The sequence below is a fragment of the Mycteria americana genome, chromosome 5 (genome assembly GCF_035582795.1).
Source record: "Mycteria americana isolate JAX WOST 10 ecotype Jacksonville Zoo and Gardens chromosome 5, USCA_MyAme_1.0, whole genome shotgun sequence".
Classification (NCBI taxonomy): Eukaryota; Metazoa; Chordata; class Aves; order Ciconiiformes; family Ciconiidae; genus Mycteria; species Mycteria americana.
This window is the reverse complement of record NC_134369.1, coordinates 32500537-32522063: the sequence shown is the minus strand read 5'-3', so window position 1 is coordinate 32522063 and position 21527 is coordinate 32500537. Positions and strand designations below refer to the sequence as shown.

Below are 21527 nucleotides of genomic sequence, written 5' to 3'. Positions count from 1 at the left end.
TATGCTACTATGCAGGAGTTCAGTTTATATGGGGAGAATACTCTTTTCTGGCTGCAAAATCCATGGAGCTACAAGTTTAGAAAAATATGTGTTTATACCTCACTTTCCTTACTTGTAAAGAATCCAGATATTTGTATTTATAAAACCTGGAGGTCTTCAGGCAACAAATGCTAAATATTCCACTGTCTATAGTATCTGTATATGGATTGCAGTATTTATGTTACACACTTCTTGAAAATCAGTGTAGCAATAAACAATATTTCTGGTTTTTTTTTCTGTAAGATTTTACAACTTTTTAACTTTCTTATCCTTTTCTCTACCTTGTCTATACCGCCTGTGACGTGCTTTTGTGGGGCCACAATAGCAGCTTTTCTAAGCCTAATAGTAGAGTTTACAACTTGTAAGCATGGGTCCAGACATTAATCGTAAGTGATCATGCACATCCTGTTTAACCCTGGACTTTGTTTGAGGTCAAGAAACTTAGATGTTCGCTTGGAGTTTGATCTGTGTATGGAGGAGAAAAATTTCCTACAGAAACGGAGGAAGTTTGTGGCTTCTGCTCTGAAAAAAGCACTTCATTTAGAGCGAGACCTACAAGACCATGAGGTATGGGGAGCATCACAGGGAATGGACCATGCTGTGTAACAAGAATGTGTTATGCTTGTAGCCATTCACATATTGTTCCTTAACCAGTCCTGATGTATTCAGTGCCCCATGTAAAGCATCAAGAAATATTTAGATGAAACAATGTGAGAGCATGGGTAGTATCAAACCCACTTGCTACACGTTTGCTCAGAAAACAGAATGCCATAAATCAGCGGTTTTTCCCTGCCTTATTCCTTTTTCATCTGTGAATTATAGACCTGGATAGTCCTACTCTCTTAGCTGAGCATTCAGTCACCAAGGCCTCATAAGGTATTTCATATTATCAGATTTTGGAGGGGGGAAACATAACAGTTGAAGTGATACATAACACTGACTGACGAGGATGTTTCTTATCACAGACTCTCTCCTCTGGTGCTCATCATCTCAGCTGTATTGTCATTCTAACAGCACAAAGACATTCAACATTTTTCTCTCATCTGTCTGAGTTAGGGTTTGTGTTTGTTCATGTCCATGCTGGCATGGGGATGGTTGGTGCTTTAGGGAGGGAATATGGTCAGTGATCAGGCACTTCAGAAGTGAAGAAGTTTTCATTTTGAGAGGGTTTTTTTCACCTGTGCTTTTCCCTTTGTCCAGGCAGCTGGACCAAAGGCATATTAAACATTATATGACAGAATGGCTTTGGATGCTATAAATGATGTCCATGCTTACAAACTGATTACATCAGTATATTATTTCTCATTAGCACACTAGTTTCAGTGGAAAAAAGCAGTTTCTTAAGTACAAGAATTTTTTAGGGGAAGTACTTCTAACTACTAATTTTCCAACAAGACAATGCTTCCTTGTAGTCAAGTAAACCCAAATCAGAATACTTTGCTTTGACCTGAAATGCATAATTTGAATCAGGTCAAAGAAGCACTGCTCAGTATTTTCTTGATGCGATTGCCTGGAAATGTGTATGGGAAATGTCATTCGGCTCCTCTCCTCTCAGTGGGTTTCTTGGAGGAAATTGTCTTCCTGTAACACAATTTAGATTTCCATGCACTTAGGCTTTGCGGTTCATCACTGCAATTATATACTCTAGGTACTTTATAGGAAATGTAATCTAGTCATTATACTTACAAGAGAGGATGAGCTCTGCTGGTTCTCAAAATAGAGCTCTCATGAGATGATGTTCCACTAATGAAAATGCAGTTTAATACTGAAATGCCTTGAAACAACAAGTTTTGAGCTGGTTTGGTAAGCCAGTATGTAAAAATTTAGAATCAAAATTGATTTATTTTGATTAAAAAAGTAAAAATTAGCAAATTGCCAGACCTTTTTTTTTTTAAAAAAATCATTTTTCTATGCAAAATACCAGTTTTTCATCTTTTTCTCCCCTGCTTGGGGAAATGGTGAAATGTTGGAATTTCTTGTGGGACAGAAATGCTGTAATTTGCTCAGCTCTGATGACATGTGCTGGTAGACTAAGTTGTTGCTTACCACTGCTGTGTTGATGTTTAAACAGGTACCAGTTGTAGCAGTCATGACAACAGGAGGTGGCACCCGGGCACTGACATCTCTGTTAGGCAACCTGTTGGGTCTTCAGAAGCTGGATCTCTTAGATACGATTTCATACATCACTGGGTCATCTGGTTCAACATGGTAAGGAGAGCCTGAACAAAGACATAATTCATCACCTCTATAGTCTGCTGTGTGAGAGATTTATTCTCTTCATTTTGGTAAAGGAAGGTGTGCTACTTCGGTCTCGAGCTTTTTTATTGCTGCATTGGGAACACATTGCCTGAGCCAGTGTATGGCCTAGGCACTGCTTACAGGGAACAACATGTTCCTTGACCCTTTGTTTCATCTCTAGGATCTTTCCTAGTGAGTGACACTGGTGTAAATCACAGCGTTGTGCATAAACCTACATAGCATGGAGGGGGTCTTTGCAAGTCCTCAGGTTTCACTAGTGATTTGAGGGGGTCCTCTAAATCAAAAAATCTTTTATCTTCAATAATAAACTGAGCCCAAAAGATGTTTTTAATGAACCTCAGCTAGTTCATTTGATATGGTCCTTAAATCCAAGTCTACAAAGTGAAAGTGTCTTGAGCATATGACAACATACTTCCTTTCTTTTCCCCAGGACCTTGTCACATTTGTACCAGAGTGCTGACTGGTCACACAAGGATCTGTCCAGACCCATTGGTGAAGTCCGCAGACATATGACCAAGTGCAAGCTAAGCTGCTTTTCCCTGGAGAGCTTGAAGTATTATGACAAGGAGCTAAAACTGCGGAAGCAAGAGGGATACCAGATCTCTAGCATTGATTTGTGGGGGCTTCTGCTAGAAAAAGCATTAAGTGATGGGGTAGTGTGTCTATGTTTTCCTTAACAGCTACTGTTGTATGGAAAATGGAGCTCCAGGGACAGACGCTAGCCTGAGAGCATGCCAGCATTATCCAGCAGATGATTTCTGCTGAGTAACAAAGGGAATTTGTCCCCACATAGCTCTCAACACATAATTAGCAGCCCAAGGGGTATTCTGTAGAGCAGAAAACCTATGTGTCCTTCTACCAATATAAGTATCTGAGCACCTAACAGCAGAGTCCTGCTCTTGGTTTCTTTTGCTCTGTTCCTCCCTGTGAGAACTTAAATAATCCATTTAAAGTGGATGTATTTACTGGGAAGAACGAGAGACCATTGTACCACAAATTGTCCTATAGCTCACCTGTAATTAAATAAGCTTATGTGGATGTGTAAATGTTTAGATCACTCCTTGGTAAAAAAAATGTCTGAACACAAAATGGGTGGAGAGAACAAGAAAATGAAGATGGAAACAAGTATTTATTTTGCTGAAATCTTGCAAGCCTGTACACCATGCCAAGAAGGTCCCTTAGTTTTGCTCTTTCTCTGTTTCTGGTCAATTCACAGAAAAACAACCACAAACTCTCAGATGAGCGACAGGCATTGAATTGGGGTCAGAATCCCCTACCTATCTACATGATCCTCAACATGAAAGAAGACTACAGCCTTTCAGAGTTCAAAGGTGATGGCAAAACTGAGCTGTATCTGGACTCGGTTGGTGTTCAAATGATCTGCATTATCAGTTACTGCATGTCCTGCAACCCCTTGCACTGCTGAACCATATCGTTCATAAACAGTTCCTTTTCCTCCTTAACTTCCTCTTCCTCTTCCATTTCTAGACTTTGTGCCTAGGCTCTGGGAGGAGCCCATCTTCTATGGGGCAGGAGAAATCTTGGGGAGGTGCTTAAGGACAGCCAAGGTACTCACAAGTCAAAGCCTTAGCTCCACGTGTGGGGTAACTTAGGCTGACCCTTTGGTACAAACTTCACTCATGCCCTATCTGGAGATGCTTGTTGGAAAGTTCTGAATGAACAAGTTCAAGAAACATTACTGAGTGAGCGGCTGAAACCAGCTGAATGATAACTCCTTACACTGAGGAAGGCCAGTCTGTGATCACCCTGCTGACAGGGTTTGTCCTGCAGCCACTTCTTTGCAATTTCAGAGCCCTTCCTGCAGGGAGGTAGGGGTAGGATTGAGATTTAAAAGTTCATTTTGTGCCTCTGCAGAATGGGTGGAGTTCACCCCTTATGAGGTCGGGTTCTTAAAATACGGCGCCTTCATTCGCGCAGAGGATTTTGGCAGCAAGTTCTTCATGGGTCGCCTGATGAAGAAGCTCCCTGAATCCCGCATCTGTTTCATGAAAGGTGATGTGCTCCATTGCGAAAATTTGAATTTAATAAAAACGACTTTTATTTTTAATATAATACAGACCCTGCATATTGCAACCAGTGCCCTGCAACATGCAGGACTGAAGCAAAGTGTACAGCATGTTGTTCTCACTTCTGGCTGAATTCCTTAGATGCTGGCAATGAGCTAAAAAATACCTAGAGGAAATTTCAAACAACACTATTCACTGTTGCTTTTGTCTTGAATGGTGACTCTCATGCCTGAAGTTTCAGGGCTGCTTAAAGAGGTTAAGTTTGTTTTGAACCAATCAGCAGCAGAGTTCCACATGGAAAACATTTGTATTTTGAAACTGGAATCTTAAAAGCAAGTTTGTCTATGAATGGCATGATTTTGTAACAAAAAACAATGTTGTTACTGAGTTTGTTATAAAATATGGCAATTCTGAGTAGTTTTCTGAACTGTTACTGATGCTTTTGCAAGTTTAATAGTATTCTAAATACTTTGCATTTTTGCTAGCATGATTAAATCAGTGAGTTTTGTCATCCTTATTTCAGTGAAGTGGTAGCTCCCAGTAATGCATAAAAGACAAAAAAAGCTTTGGAGTTTTTATGCAATTCTTGCTTTAATTTTGTGTAGTGCTAGAGCTCTCTACCAGACCCCTTTGTATGCTGATTCTCTGGGGTGAAGCTGTCTGCAGAAGAGTCCATCTGCTTTTAAACCCTGAACAACAGATGTGTTACATGTAAATAAGCACGACACAAAACAGGACACCAAGGATACCAGTAAGAAAGGGTTTATTTGAAAAATCCATACAACCAGCAATACCATGTGGTATTCCTTATTTGGTGTGCAGAGAAGTTGTGCACCTTGATGTATGATGCAGGAGGAGTCCGGAGTCATATTGGTACAATCATGAGAAAATAGCCGGGCATGAGGAACAGAAGATTGTGCTTAGCCACATAGAGACTAAATCTCAGAGCTTTAATGGCTATGCTTAGAGCTTTTAGTGATGTCATGAGTTAAGAAAAGAAGTGGCTGAGGGAAAAGACTCAGAAGATAACACACGATCCAAGAGTATAAATAGGTCTGAAAAGGGGAGGACAAATTAATGGAAGGTAGTCCCCCTGGTGGCTCTGAAACAAGTAGCTCAGATGCAGCCACCAGCAGTAGAAGTACCAAATCCAGAACCTTGAGATGCTGGAGAGTACACTGGAGGAGATCCCTTCATACCTTCCATTTTCTTGTATTCTTCCATTAAGCACTCTGCTGACCACCAGAGGTAGAAGGTAGATTTCAGAGCTAGGTGGGACTACAGAGCCTTCTTCTGAAAACGTTGTGCGTCCATTGCTGCTTTGCAACGATAGTGGTGTGGCGTGTTTATACCTGAGGTGGCCAGGTAGCAAGCACACCCAACACATCCAGTCCGGGCTGAGCTCTGTGTTCTCACCCTCAGCACCTGAATTAGGCTGGTGACCCCACAGCCATAGGTGTATCTTTAGAAAGGACAGAGTGGAGGGTTAAAGCAATGTTGCCATCTAGTGATACAACATGTAATGCCCTCTTGGGTTGCAATTAAAATGTACTGTTAGTTACAGCGTGATAGTTCAAGGATAAAAGCAAGGTGTCATTTGCAGGGAGAGGTAAGGCCTTTTATAAGAGCAACGGCTAGAGCTGGAAAGATTGGATGAGCTTATGGGGATACAAGACCCTCAGGTTTCTAGAAGAAAGGCTGGGGTGCATGAAAGCTTGTCTGTTATTTTCAACTCTGTCAGCCTAGTAAAAGATATCGTCTCTCCTCATAGTTCTTACTTCAGCAAATATAGGTACCATGAAAATTCAGTGCAAGAGGTTAGGGAAACATTGCTATGTAATTATGACCAAGTTCTAGGGGGACAACAGTGTTTGGAAGATACTAAGATGCACAAGCAGTGTGTAACTCCTGGGGCTTGGGGAGCTGGAAGGGTTATGGAGTGAGAAGGCACCAAGTGAAGACAGGAGAAATGAGAGGAGTTGCCTTCTCACAGCAGGCCTGGACAGAAGCTTCTCAAGCTGCAGGGAAATGAGGCTGTGTTGCTGGAAACTGGCCAGTAATTATCTGCAAATGAACTCTGGTTGCCAGCTAAGTGTAGAGCCAGAGAGCCCCTATCTGATTTCTTAATTATGTATTTCTAATGTTTCGAAAGTGAGTCTTATTCTTACGGGCACTTCCCGTGAAGCAGAAGGCCCTTGGCTTCTTGTCCCACTCCACAAACAAGCCAGGTTTAAAAGGGAATTGTACTTCTGTTACTAAGTTATGGAATACCTAATTATTGTATTGTGCAATTCAAATTATTGCATCCTTTGTGATGTATGGCTCTTGCAAAGCTTTCACTGGTAGAGATTTTCAAGGCAAAGCTCAGCACTGCCTTCTCTGGCAGACTTCCTCTCAGGACCTGTGGCAGAGCTGTGGAGGAAGAAATACTTTTCAAGATCCAAGAGGCTTTTGGAGATTTCTGTGCTGGGGAGACATTTTTAGATGTTCTTTTAAGTGGGAGGGCAGAAGTGGAAGAAGGACTATGAGGATGGGAATAACAAGGAGAGGGAAAGGAGTCTCACTCAAAAGAACTTGTGGCAAGAGAAATCTTACAAGGGACAGTGAAGATGTCTTGTTTTAGAGGACTGCTCTGCAGACTACCCCAAATTGTGCTCTAACCACTTGAATCTTGGCTGTTCAGGAGGAGCCTCCAAACCTAAAACTGAGTATATGGTTGTATATGACATACTTTGTAGACCAAACCCTTATTTTATGGGAAATGACGTGATTTTACTCTCTGATGACAGCTGTTTATAGGACAGAAAATGTTGTTTTGTAGTGTAGCAGCAATGCTGTATGTGACAATGAATTACAGTGCCTGAAGGCCTGGCACAATGTTTAAAACTATTTAGGTTCCTCTTTGAGGACAGAATGTGAGCTGCCACAAAAGAACTTCATACAGTTTTTGGTGAGAGTTTGGAAACCTTGAGGCTTTCCAATACCCCTTGCAAAGCTGAAAGGTTATTTTTTTAAAGGCATATTTTCCATTAAAATATTTCCAAAGCCGTTTCCTTGTTCTCTACCATTGCACAGGCCTGTGGAGCAATGTCTTTTCCTACAACCTCTTGGATGCCTGGCATTTGTCGGATCCTACAGAAAGGTGCTCACTGAGGTGCACCCAACACAGGACTGTTGATGTTGGTTGGTTACGTTTCTGTTTCTACTTTACCTGTTGTCCTATGAATCTTTAAATGAATGTTACATTCAGATGCACGTAGTGTGAAATCTTTATGAAGGCTTTTTAAATGGCCAATGCTGCACTGCTCCCCCCCCCCCCCCCCCCCGCCCCGAGGTGTCATGTTGCCAGTGATATCTAATTAGCTTTCCTCTCTGAATTCATTCATAGCAACATTATTTCCATTAGTCTCCCTTGGACTGAATTTATGCAAGTGATGATTTGCCACCAAACATAGAACTACTGAAGTTTTTTAACGGATCATCTTTGCCAGGGGCCTTTCAGTGAACCTACATGTTGTAACAAACATCTCAGTGCTGTGTTCTCTGTCTGCCTTGGCAGATAGTACTTTTCATATGTTGTTGTTGAAGACTTGGATATATCAATTACGTGGAACTCCATTTCAGTTTTCTTTGATCTTGTTGTAAACCTGTGTTCTCCTTAGAGGTGCTGGCTGTCCTTCCTGTGTTCAAATGTGGTTAGCGAGTTTGGTTTATGGGCTTTTCATCACTTTCTCCATGGAAGTGTTGCAGAACCCTGAGCTCAATAAATGCCTGTGATAGAAAGTCATTGGCCCTCTTTCCCAATCTCATGAGGTGCCATTTAGCACAACCCATTTTCTATGCTCTTTTCTGGGCGTCTAAGTCTCCTGACAGCATTTTTTTTTTTTCAAAGCTGGTTTGGACTAATTTTGAAAGAAGCTGGTCCAGATTCTCTGCCTACCCTGACCTTCACATAGGGAATCCACCTATGACTTCTATTAAGCAGTAGATCACTTTATCCAGCTTTAGGAAGTTTTTTGCCACTTTGACTTTGCTTTTCATGGAATATGCTTTACTGAAGATTGATTTTCTTCTAGTTCCTACTTTGACATTGATTTGATTGCATGTTGCCATGTCTTATTAGGATCTTCTTTCCTCTAGTTAATATTAGTTGCCTTTTGGTATTTTAAGTATTGCAAAGAACTGTATCAAAACAACAACTTGTTCATCTCCTCTACCCTTCAGAAGGAGACAAGCCTTCCCCACCAGCCAGGAGCCGTGAGTTGGAGACTTACTTAGTCACCCCTGAATGTGGCATCATGGGCATCATTCGGCAGGTCCTGACTGAGCGGGTGATGGTTTCAAAGTTCTACAACTTTCTGAAAGGGTTCCAGGTGCACAGTGAATACCTTCAGAGCAAAAGCTTCTGTATATGGAAAGGTAAACATCCCTGAATATTAATTTTTATCTCCTTAGATGGTTGGTGTTTTCATCAGTGAAGAGAAGGCAGAGGATGAACAGGGTTTATTCTTCACTTTGGAAGCAAAAAATTCAAGATAACTAGTTAAATTTCATCCAAATCAGCTCCAAGAAGTCCCTTGATTCCAGGGAAGGGCAACTGCCGCTCATCAGGGATGGAAGAAGGGCAGCATGAGAAGTGGAGGAGATCTGTCTTTTTACCTTGGACAGGTCTTTCTTTTCTGTGTCAAGGCTGAGCTTCCGTAGTGCAGCAGGGTCTTGGAAAGCAAAAGTAATGGGGAGACAAGAGGCATTTTTTTCCTCCCTTACTAGCCAAAACACAGATATATTACTTCTTCAGTGAATCACTTATCATAACAAATACTTCCTTTTAGATACTGTACTAGAGAATTTCCCCAACCAGCTGACAGAAACAGCAGAGTTCATATGCCTGGCAGACACAGCGGGATACATCGATATCAGCTACCCGCCGCTCATGAGGCCGGAGAGGAAAGTGGATGTTGTCCTACATTTAAACTATTCTTCTGGATCACAGACATCGGTGCGATGACCACTCTATTTTCTTTGATAATGACTGCTGTCTTTTAGCCCTTTTAGCCCTCTTTAACTCCTAAGGAGTCAGAATAATTTATGTAGAAGGAACTGATTCTGGTAGAAAAGGATTCTTGGTGTACAGCTCTCATTTTGTAGATGCCTAGGTCTCTCAGTGATGCTGCTATACCATGGCAAATCCCCTAAGGAGAAGAGAAGTAGTATCACTTTTCTAAATATTTTATTTTAATTAACCCTCTGATAGGTAAATGTTATCTCCTAGACCCGTGTGCTCCCTGGATCTCAGTATGGCTATTGAGGCTATGCTCCGTACGGAGTGTTCCTCTGGAACTAGTACCACCACTGATGGACTCGTTTTGTTTGTCTTGTGATACCCATCTAAAGATATTCCCATGCAGTTGAATTAGAAGTAATTTGTCCAGATGTCTTTAGAACAGTAACTGGATTTTTTTTTTTGTTCTAAATTGTGGAGAAGAATTGTCCTTTGACGTCATATCTGCTGTTTCAAATACCAGCTAACAACCTGGTTTATAATTCCTGTTACTAGATACGGGTAAGACAGAAGTTCTTGAAGCCTAAAATTTTCATACGCGCCAAACAGATTCAGGAACAAAAATACCATTTTAAAAAATGACTTACACACCCACAAGATTAAATTAACATTTCAGTCAAGATGATGTTTGCTCCCAGATGCCTACATCACTTTTCACAAGCATCCTAAGGCATCTAAGACAGTTAGAGGCTTTTAAATATTTTATGCCAAGTCAACAAAATGTTTGTAACTTTGTGACTCCGTATTTAAAAACCATACCATTTCAGATTCCTGTCTGTTCTGCTCATTTCAGGATTTTCTCCAGTAAAGGGCATGTTTCTGTGTCCTAAGCGGCTAGGCCACCCTTGCCCATAGCCATGAGCATCTTATTTACCTTACAGACAAAGGCTGATGAGGAGGAGGAGGTAGGACAACAATCAGGAGTGCAAGTTGGAGGCTGGGTCTTGAAGTAGTTGTTTTGCTAATAACTAGTACTTAATATCTCACACAAGAGACAAAGGCCAGAAGAAATACTGACAGCAAATGCTGCTCCCACTGCTTCATCTTTGTGAAGGGCCTTTGATGGATGTGTTGCGCATTAGGAAAAGTTGAGAGGGTGGCAGAATTTCTGACCTTTTCTTCTTTTCTGTCTGAATGCAGCCTTTGGAAGAAGCCTCCAAGTACTTCCTAAAGCAGGGAATCCCATTTCCCAAAATCCACCTGAGTGAAGAAGAAAAGAAAAATCTAAAGGAGTGCTACATCTTCGAAGACGCAGAGATCCCAGAGGCGCCAACAGTGGTGTTTTTCCCACTGGTGAATGACACCTTCAGAAAATACAAAGAGCCTGGTAAGCTGTGGGTCAGAGACAGTCCTCCCATCACCTGGCCACCCGTTGGCTGTGTTGGGATGGGAGTCATGGTCTAGCATGGTCCCCTCTCTCCCCTGCTGTTTCTCCCATGGGAGAGAAATGCGGGTGTCTGGGTAGCGAGGAGCAGCATTATGCCCCATCTGGAAAGCAGGACATGGGACCGCATCTATTATTGGGACCACAAAGGATATGGGACCCTTTGACGACCTTTATTTTTTTGTCAGGTGTGGAACGCAGCCCCACTGAGATGGCGCAGGGCAACGTGGATGTTTCCAGCGTTTTTTCACCGTACTGCTTAAACAGCTTTACCTACACAGAGGAGGAGTTTGACAAGCTGGTAGAACTGACCAGCTACAACATTCAGAACAACAAACATCTGATCCTTCAAGCTTTGAATTCAGCTATAGAGCAGAAACAACAGCACAAAAAATAAACGCCATCCTGAGTTTCAGAAAGATATCCAAATAATATCTTTTCCTGCAGAAGATCAAGACCTGTTTGAATGAACCTAACAGACTTGGGAAAGTACAAAGACTTGTCTCAGCCTGTGGCTCCTCTCTACCACGTGGCAATCCCAGATAAACCGATCAAACAACATAACGATTAGTCTTGTGCTTTATTTATATTGGATTTCACTGCTGGTGAACAATTTTTTTCATATACGTACATGTATATGCAGTAAATCAAAGCTTAGGAAATATGGGGCTTATTGACGAGTTTTTTAAATGTGTGAATGTGGGACAGCAATACCAATTCTTTCAAAATTTACTATACTAATAGAAGTCATATGTGAAGTGAAGACAAAAGAGCTATAGATATTTAATTTATTCCAAATCTAGTGCAACAGAAAAATACATAATAAATGTGGACCATTTCAAAGAAAAAGAGAAAACTATATTTTCCTATAGTGTTAGCAAGAAATTTTGTTGGAAATAACATGTAAAACTAAACACAAAAGATATAGAAAATCTGAGATTTCACACAGAAAATACAAATTTTCTATACTTCTGAATTTACGAGTTTTATTACACCAGCAATATTTAGGTTTGGAAAATCCCTTGGAAGTGACTGTTCTAAACCCTATTGTGAGTCAGGATTGGCTCTTCTGGTGCATGTGTAAGTACATAACCTGGGGTTGTGCTTTTCACTGAACACTCACGGTATTTAGAGGATCCAGCTCAGCTTCTGCATCCCACTAATTTCAACAGGTTTAATAGTATTACTTGTTATTATAGGATGGGATGCTGTGAGAATAAAAACATCAAAAACTGAGAGACATTCAGATTTTGTGGTAAGAAGGCAAGCTAAGTGCTTTACACTGATATCCATGGGTAATTCATAGGTAATTGCATGACTTAGTTCCTGACTGTGTATAATCAAAAGGCAGTCTATGCAACTACTATAAATAGCACAAGGCAATTTGTTGAAACTGCTTATTTTTGAGATGAAGACCAAAAGAATTATTTGATTTATGAAGGATTTTAATAATGCAAATACTCTGTAAACCTGTTTCATTACAACAGAGATGCTAATCTAAAAAAAGATATAATGCTTCAGTCAGTATCAGCTGCCCGTAATTACTTCAAATTTAAATGAAACTCAGTAACTTGTCTGTGCCGAAGTAACATGTATTGGCACACACAGAGCTGTGCATAATGCAATCATAGCCAAAATAGAAAAAAAAATTCCTTAATTCGAAATGAAATCCGAACCTCTAAAAGGCTGAAAATGCCTCTTCCCTCTTGCTATCGTCATTTGTCTCTCTCTCGTCCTTCAAGCATTCCTTCATGGCTTTAAGCCTTTGTCACCTTTAGTCTCCCACACTCACCTCCCACTCACCTCAGCACCCTTAGGGATGGTGTGTCCTTGCCCCAGCTGCTTTTCCAGGCCCTCACACCTCCATACAATTTCCAGCCCTGGTTCAAACCTCCAGTATGCTGAAATGGCTGTTTACTTGCCACTGCTCATCAAGGGCTCCTCTTTGTGATCTCTGCTGCTGAGTCACGCAGTCCCTTTTGGCATTGCCTCTCCGCTGCCCCAGCTGTAACTCCCTCTTGGCCTTCTCTGTTTATCATTATGGCAAACCCATTTGGGGTGACACATGCGTTTGCTACTTCTCCCATCATCCAGCTGGGGTTTCGGGCATCTTCAAGAGCTGCCATCCAAGGCTGTCAATGACACCAAGTTTCAAGAACCCTGCCTCTCTCTTCCCATCCCTGCCCTTAACTATACCCCATCGCTTCCCTTGCTTCTTTTTGTTTGTAGGCTTCTTTTTAACAGAGGGAAGCCTCATTTATTCCAGATGTGTCACTAAGTCATCCCTTGCTCTGCTGTACCCTTTAGGGGCTGAGCCTGTCCCCACCTGCTGGCAGTCTGGCCAGGCCCACAAGATAGCTCCTAGTGGTGCTTTCAGTGCGGGTAAAGCTCTTGGACAAGAACTGGATCTTCTTGTCAATTCTCCCTTTGCAATCTTCAGACATCCACGACTTACTTCTTTTGGATACACCCACAGCCACCTGAGTCCCACAGTAAGGTCCTTGCTGTGACCCTGAAAATACCTATATGTCCTGTGTTACTGTAGACCCTGAAAAAAGTCTGGCATAGTCCTCCATCCAGCCGTCCTTCTCCTGGGGCACTGGGAGCCTTCACCCATAGGTAATGTAGCAATCCCATAGGTAATGTTCTTGAGTCGAGGGGAAGGACACCAGCCCCATCATGCCATCTGCAGTTGGTTTCTTCCTCTCTGAGATATTGTAGAGTATCTCCAGTGACTGCTGCTCAGCAATGGCCTGTTCTGACTCCCATCTAGTCAGCACTCCTGGTCCATGTTTAGTAGAGGTGCTTTGTTTGTGACTTAGGGGTTTGGTTAATTTGTTGGGCTCAGCTTGCTTTTTATTATTAAATTTATTAATTAATTCTGCAGAACACTTGCAGAAGATCCTGGTTGTCAGTTCTTGCAGGCCAGCATGGAGGCTTTGTGTGGCTTTGTCTTCTGGCGTTTTTTTGTTCTGGTTCAGCTGCTAATGGGGTATGTTTCCCATGCTCAGCCTCTGGGCTATACTGAGGCATTGAAAGAATGTAGGTAACAGCTGCAGATGTGGGCATTTAAAAGCCCTTTTGGTTTTGCAGGTTGGGAGTGTCCCTTTTTCCAGGAAATAGGAGTAATTTCATGGAATTATCCATTCAAGGGAGGAAACAAACTAGGGGGGGAGAAGCACTGCAGAAATCCAGGCCCACACTGTATCACAGTGTTAGCACTGACAGGAGTTAGCATGATTTTTCCTAAATGTTTTAAAAGACAGAAGTCTTGGTAGCTGTGGTAATAGGAACTACAAACACTAACACGGTGACCTCCTTAAGTTGTAATGAATATGTTCTGCATCTTTTCTGTCTTGCTTTTCCTTCTTACCTATTCATTATCTGTAGGTAAGTGAAGGGATTAGCATGCAATTGCACCTTTGCCGCAGCCCTTCCGATTATCACAAAGGTCCATTGGGAACTGGGCAGCTCAGTGAGGTGACTCAGCCCATAGGAACCCAAGAAAAGCAGCAGTGGGGTTTTTGAACCCCTTGCAAGGCATGTGAGTACTCACAGTCCCGTTGGGTGAGTGCCAGTGAGGAAGCAGAAGCTAATGGGATGGTTGGTAGCACCATTTTACACTGTTCCGTAGCCCAAAGAGTGATCAAACAAAAGATTACTGCAAACAGTGAAGTGAGCTATTAATTTGTGAGTCTATAGGTTGCACCATGTAAATGACAGGAAACGTGTCTGCCACAGCAGATACAGGAGAACGTGGGTGGTAGAGGAGGACTCCCTTCTGAGAAACGCTGTGCCAAAACCTGTTCACATGTAAAACTCTGCTGCGTATGTGCAATATCCCACCGTCTTACTACAGTGATAATGCTGTAGAGGGAGGCCATCAGGGCCTCATTTCCAGCAGGGCTGGTTTCCTCATGCCCTGATCATGATATGCTGATCAACAGGTAGCAACGGGTGAGAGCTGTGTGTCTTTCATTCCATTGAACCTTTGTACCTTTGAGCTCCTCCTGAACGTCTGTCCCTTGCAGGGTTCCCACTGAAGCCCAGCACACCTGCAGCATTCATAAAGCGCTTCCCCAGCACTCCTCCCACCCCTCCGGCTCTTCATATCAAAACTGTGGGATGTCTTGTCATGTCTTCAGTTTCTTCCTCCTTGGGTGCTGAGGTCCCTTCAACCCACTATTGCTTATCCCCTTTTCTCCATGCAGCTGTGTGTCTCACCCAGATGTCATGGCCTGATCCCAGCTGCCCTAATGCTTGTAGTATTCTTGCTTGTTCCAAATATGACCAAACCTCCATCATTCAGACTTGAAGCTTCTGGAGGTACTACTGCAGTGTGGAGGAGACATGTGAAACAAAGGGGAAAGATTAAGAAAACAGATGGTATAAAAAACCAGAGAGGGAGGAAGGGGAGAAAAAAATTTGTATAATACCCAAATAAAAGTGAAAAAGGGAAATATAGCCATGTGGTATTGAGATGGACAAAGGAAGGAAACAGATATTTTGGAAAGCCAAGAAGTCAATGGGAAAGAAAAGATGGCAGGGAATAGAAAGAAGAAAAGAAAGAGGAAACCAGGAACAAAAAGGTGGTGGAGACAAACATTTAAAATGAAGATAAAGGTATATCCCTCTAGTTTCTTCAAAGCAGTCTTGATAGGCTTTTCCATTAAAAAGAATAGCAACTAAAAATCCCTAATCCAGAAAATGTGATGGCATTAAATCCTACTGCTGAGATTTTGACCACTCTGGGCTTACAGATGCCTGATATGTATACTGTGAGTGCTTTCTAGCTCCCAGCTCTCTCTTCTTTTCTCTGCCCTTAAACACTGGGAAAAGATGGTCCCTTGGCCCTTAGCAGTACAACTTTTCCTGCCAGTTGCTGCTTCTTGCACCTTTCTCTCTCTCAGCTAATAATCTGTAAATTAGTTGTAAATGTATGAAATGTTTGCTCCCCTCCTATTTCCTTTCTTTGGCTGAGGTAATGGAGCATCCTTAGAGGCTGATAACTGTCAGGTAAGGACCTGCAAGTTTCTACATATATTAATATGCGCTTTTAAATCTTGAGCAATTGATAGTTGTTTCTTTAATTTTGCAATTTCTGCTACTCAGCTGGCTGACATCCAAAATTGTTCCAACCAGTCTTGAAAGCAAGCCATGCTCCAAATTCCTCCTTGAGCTGCAGTTGTTTTGGTTTGGTATCCACTTTGTAAATGTATAATGTAATTTATTTTTGAGCTTTAACAGATGATATGATATCCTAGAATTTGCTATGGACTAAATGTTTTGGTCCCATGTGCAGAAGAGTATTCAGAAAATCCTTCGCAGACCCTTAACAATACCTTTTCTGGTCACTCTTAAGCTCTGGTCCATGATCACTGTTGATGGAGCTGATGGCCTGTAACCCCTGTGCCCCCAGCTGGTTTGGGGCACGGGAGGAAGCACTGTACTGGTCGTACTGCCCTCATGCTGGTTTCCAGCTCATGAGGAGATGATAAACTTGCATGTAGTCTGCAGAAATGTGGAGAGAGAACAGTGATTCAGAAAACCTTAGGAACCATTCTTCTAGTTTACTGTACTCCTGGGAAACCTTCTCCAAGTACGGAAAACATCCCACAGTGAGACAACTCCAGGCACAGAGGACTTTGTCACTGTACAGGTAACCACTGAGGACCGTACATTTGCAACATGCAAATGGAGCATAAATCTCCACTTCAATTAGGCTGCTCTAAGACCAGTATGGTAAGTGCTGTGCTTTATCCAGTGCATCAGTAACTGTAACATGAAAGAAACATAGGCAAGCATTTAACGCTGAGTGCAGTGATGTATAAAGTGCCATACTTTTCTCAGTATGATCGTCATGTCCTAACAGGAATATATTCTAGTCCTTTTAAACTCTTTGGTTAAAGACTTGCTTTAAGATTAATTTCCCAGAAGATTCCTTCTTACCTGTGACAGGGGTAAGGCGACAGACAGCAGTAATGCCTCTGCCTCCTGTGAGTTTCCTCTCCTGCTCCACATCTCCCTCTGTCACTAACTGCACGAGTGATGGTCTAAGACACCGCTCCTGCTGCAGGCAGAGGACATAGCCGAGCCAGGACGCCCATCTGACTCTGCTCTACAATGCTGGTTTTTGTATAGAAGTAGCTATATGTCTGAGAGCAGTGAGGCAGTCACAGCCAGTCCTGGTTCCGTTTCCAGCTCGCCAGAATAACCCCAGGCTCATTTTGCCTGGCCTGTTCAAAGGCTAGGCAAGCATGTACTGTTGCAAGGCATTTAGGGGGACACTGGCTATCAGTAGTCCAAGACTATGATACAAGAAATCACAAAGCTATACTTGAACATGTTGAAAAATGTTAAGTTTGTCATGGAGCTCCATTTCTCCACAGCCTGTCTCTGCAGTCAGATGTAACACAGGTACCTTTGCCAAGTGATTAATGCTTCTACAAGCTGGGTTGTAGTGTGAATAAGAAACTTAAGTATTAGAGGGAGTACGAGGTCTAGCAAGCACTAAAGGACGAGAATAGTGTGCTGTTTTCTGCCAGGGCAACTACGGTTAGATCTTTGAAGCAGATAGATAGGTTATTTTGCTTCATCTATCCTTAAATTACTGAAATATGAAATGTGAAGAAATAACATCATTCCACTTGGAGCCTTTGCTTTTCATTCTACAAATTGAGACCATCCAGCTTTGTACATCCATATTTTAAATTGGATAACACTAGTTCAGTTGTTAATGAGAGCCTCGGAGTTTTCTTTCTTTATGGCGTTCCCTGTGGAGTCACTCAGGTGGGAGCAGAATACCTCGATGTAGCTGAAGGCCATACAGATCAGTCCAGGTGGCCGAATGTGCATATAATGGGGAATTAACTCTGCAGATGTGGAAGTCAGTACACAGAATCCACCTGTTCTTCTCCACAGGTTTCCTTGAGGACAGGGAATCTCAACTTTCTTAAGATTCATCACCTTTAGAGGGGTTTCTAGGTGAATATCATCACTTACGCTAATGGTCCTCTGAACTAATCAGCCTTGGGAAAGCTGGCCTGCTCTAACAACAAGTATACCGGTATTTTTAGTGTCCCATGGCAGGTCTTCCAATGTCAGGCAGGTCTTCTTTTCTGGTGAGGCTAACAAAAAAAGATGAATGTTCTCTGAATTAAGCTGCGAGAGCAGTTCTCCAGGATGCAGCTCAGAGTGACCGAGACCTGAGGGCAAAAGATGCTCTTGTACTTCAAGTGCGGGCAGAGCTACTTTTCATGCTGGAAATGCAGATGCTATGACACAGCCTACTGTTACTAGACCTGCTAGTTTGTTATTCATTTGTTTTTCTGTGTTTGAAGATGGTAATTTCCACTGGGTATGCCTGGAGATGTTCATGTGCTCTTTTGTTCATGCTCTTTGGTTGAACAAAATCTCTGTAAAATAAAACTAATAAAACTAAACTACTGTATACTGTATTCCATTCATCTTGACATGAGTTTCCTGCAGTTGCCATGTAAAGTTCAATTGCCTTTCTCTGCATAACTCTTATCTGTTTTGCACAGCTATTATATATTTCCTTGCTTTTTTGTTGAATTTAAGGTACTGCCAGATGCAGTAGTAGTCCTGGGTAATGCTTGTAGCCATAGGCATTGACCTCAAGATCTCTGCTAACCCTTGCAAATGTCCGCCTCCTTCTCCCCTGCCATCCTATCACACACAATCTGGTACTACTGCTTCATGCCCCTCACTCATCTCCCCTGCCTGCTGCTCACCTCTCCAAACCAAAGGCATGCCCTCGCCTTGGCCTTGCTCCCCCAGAAACAAGAAATGGGAGCAGCCCAGGAGGAGCTGGGAGCTGCTGGTCCATACAGTAACCTGTCAGGTGGTGGGGCTGGTCCTTTCCAGGGGGAAAGGGCTGCGTGGCACAGGGCAGCGCCTGCCTCTGTGCTGGCAGCGAGTTCGGGTCCCCCGCCTATATGGAGGCTTGGACCAAAGTGGACGGGTGTGTGCCTGCGTGCAGGCAGGTCACTGGTAGCTATTTACACCAAGAGGCTTTTTCCAGGGCTCAGTTTCCCCCGCACAGGAGCTGCCGTTGCTCTCTGCTCAGGGCAGTCCCCGTGCCGCAGGTAGGGAAGAGCTGCGTTTGAAGGAGCAGGCTGCAGCAGTGGTGTCCTCTGTGCTTCTCCTCTGCTTGGCAGGATGGCCCAGGACTCTGTTCACCACGGAAAAAGGGTGGCAGCAGCGCAGGACCCGGGGGGCAAGCGCAGGCTGGGAGGGGTTCCCAGCCAGAGGAAGGTATCGCATCCCTTTTGGCTATTGTGCTTGCCCCGTAAGATCCTTCCCTGGAGCAGTCATCCTTGGTGCTCCGTCTTCGGCAATGGGAGGGAAGTCCTTTACTTATAGAGATGAGATGGGTGGGGCCTCAGGTCATTTTATAAAATAACTTGTCATTGACTCCTACAGGAGTAAATCCTGCAAACGCGTCTCAGGAAGTGCTGCCCGTGGAGGTGCCAGAAACACGGTATTACATGAATCCAGGGAAGGCCATGATGCCATCAAATGCAAAAACACTACAGGTAAGAAAACGGCTTTAAAAGTTTGCTTAAGGTCCACTGCGTTTGACAGAAAACAAAATCCTGCTTTGTGAGCGTGTTTATATACAAGCTACTGTACAAACTTACTGTCTGATGGGACTAGGCAGCAACGTCTCTGCCTGAAGGAGGTTAGGGTGAAATGTTCTTTTTGTGGCTATCAGTGGCAAAAGTCCTCCTGACTCCGCTGGAGCCAAAGTTCTCAGCTTCAGAGGCAAAATGAGAGAAGTCAGCATGGCAAGGGGACAGAAAAAGAAGAGGAAGTAGAAAAAATGAACAGGGAAGGAAACAATTTTTAGGGGACTGAATTATCAGCCTGAATCCAGACCCAGACTTAAAAAATCTTTTTTCTTCCATAATTAAATGCTACTTTTATTAAAAACTTAATATTTCTGTATCAACAGCAAAATTTTGACACGTATATTAATGTGAAAACCCCGTTTTTTGTTATTGGAAAAGCGATAAGGACAGGATAGAGAATAGCGATAGGGAATTGAATTTTATTTCCACATTCCCATTTTTGTTCTGAATTTTCCATTTTGCTTTGCATTATCTGGGTCATTTCAAGATTTGAAATGAATGAAAAGATTTGAAATGAATTCTCTGGGTCATTTCAAGACTTGAAATGTGAAATTTTTCAACTGTAGTATGTTATACATTGTTCTGTGTGGTCTTTGAGTGGACGAAGGCACATTGCTTCAGGAAGTACTCTGGAAACAGAAACAGAATGCTTCCTACATTTTTTATAGGAACTGTCCTTTAATGTTGTTTTCCTATAAGGCGTTTCAAAAGGGGGCACCCTACATTGTAGAATTATTTTGGAACTTCTGTTTCCTGAAAAAATTGAAAGGTTAGATTTAAAATTTTGCAATTGCAACGTCTTTCACACCCTGGGTTCAAACCCAGAGAAGAGATTCCTGGATTTTTTAAAATCGAGATGTAATACTCCTGAGAGCAGGAGCACATTGCCAAAAGATCACATTCAAAACAAAAAGCAGACCTTTATTCACAGAATAAATGTAGAGGCACCTTTTGGGTATCTCACAGCTGAAATGGCTCTTCCTTCGTTGACTCGTTGAAAGGGTACTCCTGACTTGGAATTTTGTACCAGCGTGTGCCGAACCACATGGCGGTTTGTTCATTATGCTGAGCACTGTAACACAGCTGGGTGTAACCAACAGCTGTTCTAACCGGGGTTTCAGCACAAGTTATTGCAAGTAGGAATTAATTATCTACCTCGATAATGCTGCTATTGTTGTTTTAATGTTATAATTTATCATTTCTTTCTTTCTTCAGGGTGAAGACTGGGACATCGATTCTTTGGGAGATGGTGAACCACAACAAGAAAATGAAGAAAGTACTGTACCAGACAAAGGTGATTTCAAGGTATTATGAACAAGAGAATTTAGAACCAAAGAGGACGGAGGGGTTTGTTTTGCTCAAAAGAGGAGAAGGCTCAGATAGATGAATAATGATGGCAGCAGTTTGAGTGTTACAAGGGAAACACCCTTAAGTTTATTGTTTGGATCATTTTATTTCACTTATGTTTATGATTTTCAGAATTGCTTGTTGTATTTCTCTGTTGTGTTTTATTGGGGCATGCAGAATATCTACTGTTTTAATCCCCCCACCTACTTGTAAAAGAAATCCATTGGTGAGCTTTCTGTTCCACAGTGCTTTTTGTAACTGAAAGGGCCAAAAGTAACAGTGATGCATGTTCTGTTGTAATGGCTTTGGCAGCGCAATCTCTATCCTAGCAATTTAGGGGGGAGTCCTGGATTGTTGAGCCCTGATTTTTGACCATTTCTGTTCTCCATCAGAAAAAAACTGTAATGGGGGATTCTCTGAAAGGAGTGATGCTTGAATGTGCTAGAGCTATTTCTTGTGTTTGAAGAACAGTCATAGGTTTATTTTTGTTAGAAATTACTGATTTTGATAGGGATTCTCATTCTGCTACTTTGCTATCTGTGCAGTAAGTACAGGCATTGTTTCCTATCTGTCAGGATTAGAGAAGTTTAAATGTGACTCGCATAACAATGTTGTCCCAAGAAGTGTCTGCTTCTGAGCCAGATAACTCTATGGAAATTTGCATTATAATCCATACAGACAAGTTATACTGAGACAAAATGAAGCTGAAAAGGTGCTTTATCTGGAAGTTGAAGTAATACTGTAAACAGGCAGAC

The 21527-nt window shown here is 42.3% G+C and overlaps 2 protein-coding genes across 2 annotated transcripts in view; both read left to right on the top strand.

The window, feature by feature from the left end:
- Nucleotides 1-11168, top strand: part of LOC142410369 (cytosolic phospholipase A2 epsilon-like) — a 34321-nt gene extending 23153 nt beyond the window's left edge. The window contains exons 11-20 of the mRNA XM_075502791.1: nucleotides 471-606; nucleotides 2111-2247; nucleotides 2729-2951; nucleotides 3515-3629; nucleotides 4174-4311; nucleotides 7401-7508; nucleotides 8550-8744; nucleotides 9158-9324; nucleotides 10528-10714; nucleotides 10960-11168. Coding sequence (XP_075358906.1) covers nucleotides 471-606; nucleotides 2111-2247; nucleotides 2729-2951; nucleotides 3515-3629; nucleotides 4174-4311; nucleotides 7401-7508; nucleotides 8550-8744; nucleotides 9158-9324; nucleotides 10528-10714; nucleotides 10960-11168 — 1615 coding nt within the window. The remainder of the gene's footprint in view (nucleotides 1-470; nucleotides 607-2110; nucleotides 2248-2728; nucleotides 2952-3514; nucleotides 3630-4173; nucleotides 4312-7400; nucleotides 7509-8549; nucleotides 8745-9157; nucleotides 9325-10527; nucleotides 10715-10959) is intronic.
- Nucleotides 11169-18952: 7784 nt separating this feature from the next.
- LOC142409867 (cytosolic phospholipase A2 epsilon-like) overlaps nucleotides 18953-21527 on the top strand; it is a 37087-nt gene continuing 34512 nt past the window's right edge. Inside the window, exons 1-3 of the mRNA XM_075501622.1 lie at nucleotides 18953-19082; nucleotides 19217-19329; nucleotides 20641-20730. Of these exons, the coding sequence (XP_075357737.1) occupies nucleotides 18953-19082; nucleotides 19217-19329; nucleotides 20641-20730 (333 nt within the window). The remainder of the gene's footprint in view (nucleotides 19083-19216; nucleotides 19330-20640; nucleotides 20731-21527) is intronic.